Source organism: Acinonyx jubatus, chromosome A2, assembly GCF_027475565.1.
Source record: "Acinonyx jubatus isolate Ajub_Pintada_27869175 chromosome A2, VMU_Ajub_asm_v1.0, whole genome shotgun sequence".
Classification (NCBI taxonomy): Eukaryota; Metazoa; Chordata; class Mammalia; order Carnivora; family Felidae; genus Acinonyx; species Acinonyx jubatus.
Genome location: NC_069383.1, coordinates 61,397,958 through 61,410,393, shown reverse-complemented (window position 1 = coordinate 61,410,393; position 12,436 = coordinate 61,397,958). Strand labels below are relative to the sequence as shown.

The following is a 12,436-nucleotide window of genomic DNA, read 5'->3' as shown; positions in this document are numbered from 1 at the left end:
AAAAACACCTTATTCATGTGTTACCCTTCAGTCAACTCCTAGGTTAAAATTTTTAATATACCCCATAGCGCAAAGGAACAAAGTACTAATTGTGGATTGCAAACACTGAGCAGGGATGAACCAGAAATCCACTAAATAGCATATTAATTCTGCTCCCACCTCTAAGGCAGTCCTGGACACAAACTAATAGCAAGCCAGGTAGGTTTGCAGCATGGGGTACTATAATATAATACTTTACTTAGTATTCTTTCCACTTAAAGGACTAATGTGATTAATTTGGATACTTCTTCAACTCCAAATGGGTTGATATTTTAAAACAGAACACATATTTCCTGTCTGATTAACAAAGTAATACCTAGGCACTGTTAAAATGCAAAGCACTTCACAGGCAAAACAGAAATTGCTTAGGATATCATCACGCGTATGAAGTCACAATATATGGGGCATCTGGGTGGCTCAGTTGGTTAAGCATCCAACTCTTGGTTTCGGCTCAGGTCATCATCTTGAAGTTTCAGGAATTCAAACCTCACATCCGGCACTGTGCTGGCAGCACACAGCCTGCTTGGGATTCTCTATCTCCCCCTTTCTCTGCCCTTCCCCCACTCACACAGTCTCTCTCTCTCTCAAAATAGATAAATTAATTTAAAAAAAAATTAAGCCACAGTATGTCTGTATTGGGTCTTATTTGCATGAGTCATTCGGTGTGTCTATTTTTTTTTACTCATCTCGTTTCATTAAACTTTTTAAAAAAAAAAAACTGACTTCAAATGGCTGCATGATATTTCTGTTATGGATAGCTATAACTTACTCTACCATTCAACTACTATATACTTTTAACATTTCTCCCTCTCATTCATTCACTGTGTCTTTCATCCCTTAACATAATTTCCAGAGTGAAATTATCTAATCACAGTATATGAACACTGTGTGCTGATGTTTTCTTGAGCCAAACTTCAGTTTCATGTAAGTACCACGCCACTAAAAATACTACCCCTAAAATCTATCAAAAGGAAAGAAAAAAAAATGAAACAAAAGACCAACCAATCAACGAACACAAACAACTCCAACGAAATATGTTCTTATGCATATATAAAATATTTGCCTTGTTCAGCATTGTGAATCGGTGAAACCTCACATGCAAACATGAAAATGGGAAAGTGACTATGATTCTATGAAAATGTGGCGTGGCATAAGGCACTTCCACTGAAGCACTCAACGCATATTCAACCCATTTCATGTAGTCACTTAGCCATTAGGGCAAGAAAGGGAAAACCACTCTGGATTCAGGAGAAGTCAAACTAACAAAAAAACCCGTGTACTGCTTTGTGCAGCACTATTAGGCTCAAGAAGAAGAGAAAGAAAACAATAACAGATGTATTTGTCGAGAACTTAATATCATAATATAATAATGATCACACACACTGCACTGGTTCACCAAATTGGACCTAAATACCAATCTTTTTTAATCTTCTCAGTGTCTTCTGATTCAGGTTTTCTTCTCTTCTCCTAAATAAAAATTTCTACTCAACTAACATAATATTTTGCATTTTTTTTAGCTTGAATACTCGGCAGTTGAAATTGCATTCCTGTAATTATAATTATAACTAATAGACCTTCCATTTCCCATGTCATAATTAATGTCAGGCTTTATTAGAGCATCATCATGCTGCCTTTTCACTTACAAAGCTTCTTTTATTTTCACAACATTTATGTTATATTGAATTAAGCAATAAAGAGTTCTGGAGGCTTTCTGAAAGGAAAACCTTTGGAACATAGATGCTAAGTAAACTATGAAACGTTTTTGCATTGTTTTTAAATCACATCAACCATTTCCTAATGTCCTATTTGTTCAACATCAGTAAGTGAACCAAGAAATCAATGATCCAGTGATAAATACATTAGATTTCATAAAAAGATTATTTAATGTGCTCTCAAAAGGGATGAAAGAAGTAATGACAACGAAACAAAATATCTGGAGATCATATTTGTTGACTGCAATGTAGGACATATACAGATGTGTCAACTTGATCCCAGTTGTTTGGTGGCCAGGGAAATATATTTTGATACCTGCATATTAATTTTCACAGGCCTTGGTTATACACTGTTACCACCGTTCTTTTAGACCGCAACCAGAAGCTCCAACTTTACAACTTAATTACTCAAGCACAACAGAACTGTATCCTATTGGCAATACTTAAATTAGCATTCAGAGGTGCTGTACAATTTTAGCAATCTGCAAGAGAATTTGGAGGGTAGGAAGGAATATAAACTAACAGCTTCTCAAATATTAAACAAGTGTTGTACAAGTCATTTGCAAGGTATAATGTACACTTCACAAAAGACATGCCCCATATACCTTTAAAATTGGATAGAGTGTCTGAATGGCTCGGCTGGTTAAACATCTGACTTCAGCTCAGATAGGATCTCACCATCCTTGATTTCAAGCCCCACGTCGGGCTCTGTGCAGACAGCTCAGAGCCTGGAGCCTACTTCAGATTCTGTGTCTCCCTCTCTCTCTCTGTCCCTCCTCCATTCGTATTCTCTCTCTCCCTCTCAAAAATAAATAAACATTTTTTTTAAAAAAAATTTAAATTGGAAGGGCACCTGAGTGGCTCAGACAGTTAAGTGCCAGACTTTAGCTCAGGTCATGATCTCACAGTTCGTGGGTTTGAGTCCCAGGTCGGGCTCTGGGCTGACACCTCAGAGCCTGCTTCAGATTCTGTGTCTCCCTCTCTTTCTGCCCCTCCCCCACTCACATTCCCTCTGTCCTTTTCTGTCTCTCTCTCTCTCAAAAATAAACATACATTAAAAATTTTTTTAAATAAAAAATAAAAAAAAATTTAAATTGGATACTGGACTATGACTGACAGAATTATCATGTCCTCCACAATTCACTGTAGATGCCCTAATGCCCACTGTGAGCATATTTGGAGATGGGGCCTTTGAGAGAGAATTAGGGTTGGATTCAGTTATGAGGGTGGGACCCCCATGATGGAATCAGTGCCCTCATAAGAAGAGGAAGAGAGATCAGAGCTCATTCACTCTCTTTCTCTCTCTGCCACACAAGGACATAGTGAGAAAATGGCCATCTTCAAGCCAGGAAGAGGGCCCTTCCCAGGAACTAAATCTGCTGGCACCTTGATCTTGGGCCTTCCCAGCCTGCAGGACTGTGAGAAATGTGTTGTTTAAGCTTCCCAGTCAATGGTAGTTTATTAGAGAAGCCTGAGCTAAGACATGGACTATGCTTTTTAGTCTATATCTGTGCTTTGAGGGTCAGATAGTGATTGACTCTGAAGTTCCTATTATGTATGGCCCACAAATAATGCAATCAAATCCTACAAAACCAGGTTACTTTTTTTGTTTATTTTTTACCTCACTGAATTATTTAAATCTCTTTCTTGCTTGGTTCACATCTCCTCAAGCAAAGTTACACACGTTAAATACCATGTTATACATAATTTTACCTATCACATAAATATGAGGAAAAGATACATATATGGAGTTAACTACAGAATCAAAAAAAAAGGCTTCATAATTTTTTTAATGTTTATTTATTTTTGAGAGAGAGAAAGAAAAAGAGAGTGTGAGTGGGAGAGGGGCAGAGTGACAGGGAGACACAGAATCCGAAGCAGGCTCCAGGCTGAGCTGTCAGCACAGAGCCTGATGTGGGGCTCGAACTCAGAAATCGTGAGGCACATGACCTCAGCCAAAGGTGGATGCTTAATGGACTGAGCCACCCAGGCGCCCCCCAAAAATGCTTTCAATGTCAATCTTGGTATTATTATACATATAAAAACATTTCTAGAACACACAGAGATGCTCTTTAAATGCTATGCTCTGTAAGTCCCTTTGAACAAATTATTTGGACTGTTTTATATGATTTCCATATAAAGTTTATTAAAATCGTGGTGACTTCAAAAAACTGTACAGCAAATCGAAATACAGTTTGGGAAATAAAGATAGCATCAGTTAAAAGGACTTAAAGTTTATAGAGAAAAATGAATCTTATCTATAATAAAATGCATTGTAGGGTTCTTAACTATGGACAAACTATGGACAAATACAAAAAATTCTAAACTGAAACCCCTATGATGCATTTCAAGTACATGTAGTCTGCAAATGACAGGGCCTGAGAGGCAAGCATTCAAATAAAAGCCCTCACGCACATGTTTACATTTTTTAAATTGTAAACCAACTAACAAACAGCTAATGAGTACATTTTCTCCTCCCATTCCTTGAAATGAATGAAATACATCATTCATAACAACCGGAAGGCCAAGTCAAATCTAGAATTTGGAGAACGCTCTAAGATTAGCACGGGCAAAGGATGGTATGGAGCCAGCTTCTAGTCTTTAGACCCTGGCTCACGCCCCTTTCTTCCTCTTTTCCTATCCCTTCACCCTACACTGTTCCATATACCATGTAAACCATGGGGGCCTCATACGCAAGCACACGGGCACATCCAAGCTCCATTCTCATTCTGCCACAAAGAGCTACCTCGAAGCCGCTTCCGTGGACCCTGGGAGTGTACACAGGGGCAACGCGTTCTGCCTTCAGAAAGCTGAGCCTGGGAAAGACCTGCTCAGACTGTGGAAATGGACTTAGGGCCAATCAGGCTGGGAATTCATGTGTCCTTGGTAGCTCGTGCTCTTTCGACAAGTGGAGACATAGCCTCTGAGTAGGCAATTCCTCTTCATCCTTTGGACCTCTTGCCCACAAAAGAATGGTGGCCTAAGGGAGACTCTCAGTCATAAGGCTCCCCCTTGCTGAGCTTCGAGAGCAGTTCCTAATAAAGCAAGTAATTTTATGCAAGCTAAAAACTCAAACTAGAGACAATTTTCTTTCCTCAAGGAGAATAGAAAAACTTAGCAGAGTTATTCCTAGAGAAGCAAAAGTTTCCTCATAAAGAATATCCATAACTTTGCATCAAGAGGAAATTACATTGTTTTCAGGTATTTCCAAGTCCACAGTCATCTATTCACCAGTTACAATAACATTAATAATATTTTGTAGAAACATGGTGCCCTTCTTATAAGCATTAGCTTTTATTTCATACTTTTTTTCCAAAATTCCTGATATGTGTGAAAAGCAGACGTCCAGATTTTGAGATTATAATGGGTGAAAAGGAGAGGAGTTAAGTAATTCTTCTAAAGTCTCAAGGTTACATGTTGGGATGATATTCGTAACCAGTGTATATTTTCTTACTTTCAGGAGCCCCCCTTTCTCCATCTTGATATGTTACTTTGTGGGGCCTTTCTGCCACAGTGAGACCAAAGCTAAACTCTATGAATAAACCAATTTGAAACTCAGATATTTTATTTATGCTCTTCCTCTTCTAATATGTAAGAATCTTTACTGCTGGACTATTGGAGTATCACCACCAATAAAGGACAAAACAGTTATAACCAATAAATGAGCCAAAGCAAAAGAATATTACTTTCTGTAACCAACATGATTAGATAACACTACCACAGCAAAATAGAAAGAAAGCCCCAAATCCAAAGAATTACAATGCTATTCTTTTGGACTGAGAGTATGCCTGATTTTACAAATTATACTTTTCTTTGGACTGCTTTCATTTCTAGACACTATTTCAACCGTGAGCTCAAGCCAAAATGGTTTGATGGTTCCACTTCACACAGAGAGAAAGATTCAAAGAGGGGATAAAATCAGAAAGATTCCACACCAAATGGTCATCAGCGGCCCAAGTTGATGCCAACACTAACCAAAGTGACAAGAAGCAAGTGAAATGATGTCTTAAACGTAACTTAAAGCATGGGCCTACCTGAATCATATGCAAAGTCTCTGGGTTCCTGTTTAATCATCAGAGGAGGAGGGAAGCTTTGGCTGGCCGCACCACCAACCATGGTGTTGTGTTCATACACTGGGTCGTGGTATTCCTGCTTAAAGCCTTGAGGGGGGAAGGGGATGTTTGGCTCAGACATCTGCCGTTGGTACATAGGACGTCCTTCCCTTGGCATTGTTGGCAAAGGAGGAAAAGAATTACAGGGTTCAGAAAGCTGGCGGCGAAATCTGGGAAATAAGAGAGCACGTTTTAAATAAAAGGGTGACAAGGAATACTCCTTACAATATTGGTACAAGTTTTAACTGTTTTGTTAATGAGCATGATACCAACTGACCCGAAGTGTAAATCTTTTGCAAGGACTCACTAGATTTCTCCTTCCTGGGTCAGTAGCACCGTGTTTTTTATATCATAATATGACTGTGTTCCTTGATAATTAGTCCCCTGCAGTAGCATTTTGGAACACTACAGTAAGTGAAAGATGTGCTTTGAGCAGTGTACTATTGAGGAAACACACACCCTAACCACTAAAATGCCCAATTCTTAACAAGTTGGATCATTTACCAAATTTCCATATTAAGAGAGTCTCAAATGATTATATATAAGGAAAAAACAAACCAGGAAAAACACAGAATCTGATTCCAAACTGCATCCCCTGTCTCTTAATTATGTTAACAAACCAATCAACAAACATACCAAAAATCAACCAGGTTTTTACTAACCTACTTTTTGGTTTTCCATCCCTTACCATCAGTTCCTGAGGAAGCAAGAGAGGAATAGCCCTGTTTTCAAATGGGCAGGACTCTTAAATCTTCACCAGTGTTCTAAGAAACACTGTATCCTGGTGGGAAGTTAAAAGGGGAAATAATACAGAGACTAAAATCTAAGCTGGCTGTTTGAAAGACCACCCTTGTCAAACAGCAGCACAGCACACATGAGCATCCAATGGCTTCAAAGAAAATACCTGATTGATAAAAGTAAGCATACATAATACAGCAGACCTCCAAAGATGGAGACAAGACGTATTTGCTGCAAAGATTTGGGACACGTTGTGCTGTTAGGTCATGAGGAAGTTTCTGAGGACTCAGAACAAGCTGACAGTGAACCCCTAGGTTCCTTCCTTCTTGGTTATGCTGTGTAATGATGGGCTAATCACATCATCATTCAATTCCGTCTTTCTCAAACATAAGATCACTGACCCACCACAAAGATGTGGATTAATTAAAGATTTAAACCTGCTCTAAAATGCCCCAAGAGTGCTTACAAATAACCTACCATACACTTCAATGCGCACATATAAACCCATGAACTGCCCCCCCCTCCCCAACACACACACACTAAAAGCATTCCTGAGACTTTAATTTGGAAAGTTAACATTTAATTTGGGTCAGGTGAAATGAAAATAAGGTAAAAGTGAAAGAATGGCAATGCGCTCGCTTTAGCATGTCTACAAATGCTCCTTCTTCACGGTCCTGTGGTTTAACTCTAAGTTTCCTGCCTGCCATAGAAGGCACTGAAATTCCACCTACACCTGCAGAAAATAAACTTAGAAACTCAGATATTGCAAAACAGGCTGACTGGCACTGCATTCATTTCCCTTCTCTTGCTTATTTCATTAGCCAAAAAAAGCAACAGAAATTATCATTAAGAACTGTCAAGGAGTGAATCAGAAAATTGTAACTTGACGTTAAAATAAGAAACCAGTTCACTTGTGAAGCCTTAAAAGGAAGTTAATAACACTTATACTAAAAGCTTTGTAAAGAATCAAGCCATTTGTTTCTACAATTCAACCCGATTCGAGCGTGTACTTGTCGAGGACTACATATATACCAAACACACAACTGTCTTGCACCATTGTTATGAGGCACTGGACAAGGTAAAGGTACAGTGACTCAAGTAGCTGTTGGAAGAGAGTTAATGGGTAAAGAGAGCATGCTGACGGTTCTTGGATACAGCAAAACAGCGTATAAGTGGCGGGAAACACAGAGAAAGAGAGACAGGGCTCCGGCACAGTGGGTTCAGGAACAAGTGCCAAAGGGCTGGCCCTCGGAACAGAATGAGCCTAAGGAAGGGAAGCAGGGTGCAGCCCAGTTGGCCAGAGAGCATTCCCAGAGTGAAGTGGGGTGCCTGGCCTGGAGGGGGCTATTTGGAGAAAGGATCTGTTTCCAGAGCAAATCTGCCATTTATAACCAAGGGACTGTCATTTGTTGGCTAGAACCCTCCAAGAAATGCTCCTCAGAAACATACGGCTCCAGAGATTTTCCTGGGATTGGCCAGCTGGTGCTGTCCTCAAAACTCAGTGGGGGGGGGCAGTGGGAAAAGACCCCGAGCTTCCCTCTTATAGTTCCGGGCCGGCTGTTCTCAGTCTCAGATATTTGACTTCAAGTAGAGAAACTAAAATGGATTTGGCTAAACCATTCCGAGTTAGGTCACCTAAACACAGGCATCCTGCTTGTTTAGCAGTCACCTTCTCTAAGAAATAACTACTCCGCACAAACAGCCAACGACACGATCTCTGATGCTGGCACTCATTCAAAGTGTGAGAGCCTCGAGTGTCAAGAACTCTGGGAAGTCAACAGAAGTGGACAAAATAAAACTTGCTTTTCTTGTTTGTACTCTTTCTCCCTTTCAGTCCTGCACAATGTGCATCTGTTCAATGGCCCACCCTGCAATAAGATTTCTTTCATCTGTATTTACCAAACTGTTTACACAGATGCACATACCATTACGCTCTGACAAGGTCTCGAGTCTACGGAGTGAGGAGGGAAAGATCATAGGAAGCATTTCATAACTAGAGCACAAGAGGGCTTAGTGATGGAAACAAAGGTAGAAAAGATGTGGCTTCGTTTCACACTATAAAGAATGCTTTCATCTTATCCATCATCCCAAAAAAGATTGAACTGAATTTGAGATTGAGTCACATTAAATAACCTATAAAAAGCTGAACTGAGTGAGTATTCCCTTATCCTCTGAAAGTTGCCAGTGACACATCTTCTGGTTTCCTCTGCTGATCTAGAGGATTCCTTCAGCTGAGTTATTTTTGTAACGGTGTGTCACAGCCAGTTTGCACTGGCTTATTGTTAAATTTTCAGAAATACTGTGAGCCGATTGTTAAACACAGGATACTTAAGCATTAAATGATGTAAATTTATAACTTTTTAAAAAATCCTATTAAAAACAAAGGCAAGAAGTATTCAAAATGCATCTCTTGCTAATTGTTTCACTCTGTCTTGCTACTAATTATGTCCTGGAGGTAATGTCTATTTTATCTTTAGGGTAGAGATACTATGTAAAGGTCTGCTTCCACGCGATTCTGACTCTGTGTTTAGGGCTGTCACAATGATGGCTTACAGTTGGAACATTTATATCACAGATTCATCAAATGCTACAGATGGGGCCTTCTGGTTTTTCTCCCATTAAGCCTGTTGTTAAACATTTCCCTGCACACCATGGGCTCTCTATAATTACAAGGTAGAAAGGAAACGATGGATGCTATATAGTATCAACCTGTGTTTTAAGCTCTATTATTAAAAGTACAAAGGTACTCCTGTATTTTATTTGAATGTGCACGTATCTCTAGGAGTTCAGAATGTCCACCATGGCATCCTCCCTAGCTCCACGCTCGGGTTCTTGTCTTCTTTCTAAGAAAGAATAATTCAGTCTCTATCTCTTTACTTTGTATTCTCAGGGTCCAGGGTCAGGCACCTACTGGCATTAAATATTCATCACTTGCAAAGGATGGAAAATAGTTTTAATCAAATAAGTTCTATTCTGCAAAACTATGTACAGCTAAACCATTCAATCTAAGGTAAAGAACCTAATTCCATAAGCCACCTACTAAAATTAGTCTCCTAACTTTATAGAACAAGTACACACATATGCTCATAAAAATGGGATGATCTGATTTAAAGTTTAAGTGAGGCAATTTAATTCAGGCAAAGCGAAAGGGAAATGTTCAAATGTCAGTATATAGATTAATTCTCCACTTTAGCAACCAATTTAAATGTTTATAAAAGGAATGTTTATAAATGACCTTCTCCACAAATTATTTCTAACTATAGACAGAGCAAGCTCTTTCTAAAAATATTTTGCAAAGATGTGCAAAATTAATATGCTCACCTTAAATCTATCATAGGTCTTAGGAATTGGTGATAGAAATTGCCTCCAAGATGCTCAAAACATTAAACAATATATATACAATATTTGCAGTTTTACCTGTGGTCCATGGGGTAGCTGCTATCTTGTATGGTCTGCGATGGAGGGAGGTGAGCTGGGAAGGTGCGGTCAGGTTTTGGAGTGTGAGTGGAGTTTGGAGACGCATGATGTAGTGGGGACACTGGGGTGCTGGATGGAGTTGGGGGGTTGGAGGGCCTCATTCCCACTTGTGGCTTCTGATCATAGGCACTACCCAAGGAACAAAAGAAAAGAGAACATTGGTTTCCTTGGAGGGATTAAACACTTTCCTTCCAACCCAAGAAAAGAAAAGAAGAAATATATATATTATATTATATATATAAATATGTAAAAAAAATATATATATATAATATATATATTAGGCTCAATATATATATGTTAGGCTCAAGTCATAAGGAAGTGAGAATTTAACATGTGTTAATTTTTGTCATCCTAAAACACATAATCTTCAGAATCACCACACACTTAAAGAGAAAATAGGATAATTAATATATAACTTAGTATCAGCATAAATATAAAATGTGTATTTTAATACTTACACAAATGACTTAGTATATAGAAAAGCACTACAAGAGCAGTGGAATTAATGCTTGAGCAAGTTGAATAGATCTTTCCTAAATCGTGGCATGTTTCTGATATTGTCATTGTTCCATATTTACATAAGATTTTAGAACAAGAAACTAACTTCAATTTTGTAAGATGGAGACCATTCCTGGCTTGCCTTTATTTTGGGTATAATTTTAAGAAGACAATGCCTTTGCCTTATTTTCATTTTTCTTATATATAAAATAAATGATACCTGACATTTACTTCCTCGCATGGGATAATAAAGAGTAATGAGGCAAATTAAAATGTCTCTGATATGGGGCACCTGTGTGGCTCAGTTGGCTGAGCATCCAACTCTTGACTTCTGCTCAAGTCACGATCTTAGGGTTCCTGAGTTCGAGGCCCCATCCCTACTTCGGATTCTGTCTCCCTCTCTCTGCCCCTCCCCTACTTGCACACACGCATACTCTCGCTCTCTCTCTCTTTCAAAATAAACAAAAATAAACTTTACTTAAATTTCTGAATAAGGAAGACAGTTTGAGGCTAAAATAATATTTTGCTTTCAAAATAGTGATCATCAATACATAGTTTTTCCTTTTTTAAAAAGAAACATTCTTTTTGGATTAACTTATGTAATAGTTTATTCAGTTGATACATCTGTACACAGAATTATAGCCAAGCACAAAAACACTTCATAAAAGCATAGGAGGGTGTGCTGTATAAGCCCACTGGTGGTTTTAAAGCAAAGTCAACAGTACTCGTATTATGTTTGTTTCTACCTGTACCCTTTACCCATATTTCTGAATGAGAAACGACTTCTTTTAAAAACTAGTTTGCCTGTCCCATTCCCATGTAAAGAAAAAACTGACACACCCTCTGCCCTAGGACGCTTCTTTTTCCCCCCACAAAATACTGTATTGAATTACATTGTTCATATGGAAATGGAGGTACTAGAATTTAATCTATAAATCACTGTGGAAATTATTGGTCCCCAAGAGAAACCCGAAAATATTCATGTGATTCATTTACTATTAATTTATGAAAGTCAGATATGTCATACAAAGCAGTAATTATTTCATAGCCACACCTGTGATCAACGCTGAAATGGAAAAACAATTCTATATCTACCTGGTCCATTAACTTAAAATCCTTCATGACGCTAAGTAATTATTCTGTGAAAATGCAGCACTCTTAAAGAGAAAATGCAAAAATAAAAAAACACTATAAATAAAACTCAGATTGATCAATATCATTTTAACTGAACTCGGTAAGCTTTAATGCCTTCTATGAGATTTTTTTTAATAAAAGTTTTGCAGTTTCAAGTGAGCTGGCTCATAATATCAGGCTCTGGTGATCCTCCTAGAAAAACAGACATAAGAGACAAGTTTGCAAGAACAAACAGCAAGAGAATATCCCAACATTGGTCAGCTGCCATCAGACTGCACAAATCTGAGTTTCTTGAATTTTATATATCTTGGATATAACATTACATGTTGCGACTATATGAGAATAGAGAAGGCTCCTCTGGATCGTATGTATTTTGAACCTGAATCTATGTAATTTCTATAACTACAAATATTTGTAATCCTTTTTTGTAAGTTTCCAAATGAACTCCTTTTAAGAAGTAAGTATCTACTGTAATTGGGAATAATGATTACAGTCTATTATCTGGCACTGTCTACACTTTGCCAACTTTTCCTTATGCAATTAGAGGCCAATATGAAAAGTAACAGAATGCAATTTACTGCGAAGGGTTTTTAATGAACATATATGTTATGAAATCTTCCAACAAATGAACAAAGTAATTTTACTGCTCCATCCTTTACTATCATCAAAAAGAACTACTGGCTTTTTAATAGATAATAGCCTGTGCTGAGTCTTATAAAATTCTAA

General features: G+C 38.2%; 1 protein-coding gene across 3 annotated transcripts in view; it reads right to left on the bottom strand.

The window, feature by feature from the left end:
* The window catches only part of ETV1 (ETS variant transcription factor 1), a 92,044-nt gene that overhangs the window by 29,882 nt on the left and 49,726 nt on the right, over window positions 1-12,436 (bottom strand). For all 3 annotated transcript variants that reach the window (XM_053218401.1, XM_053218400.1, XM_053218402.1), the window contains 2 exons: window positions 10,019-10,207; window positions 5,786-6,033 (listed from right to left, as the gene is read on the bottom strand). In XM_053218401.1, coding sequence (XP_053074376.1) covers window positions 5,786-6,033; window positions 10,019-10,207 — 437 coding nt within the window. The remainder of the gene's footprint in view (window positions 1-5,785; window positions 6,034-10,018; window positions 10,208-12,436) is intronic.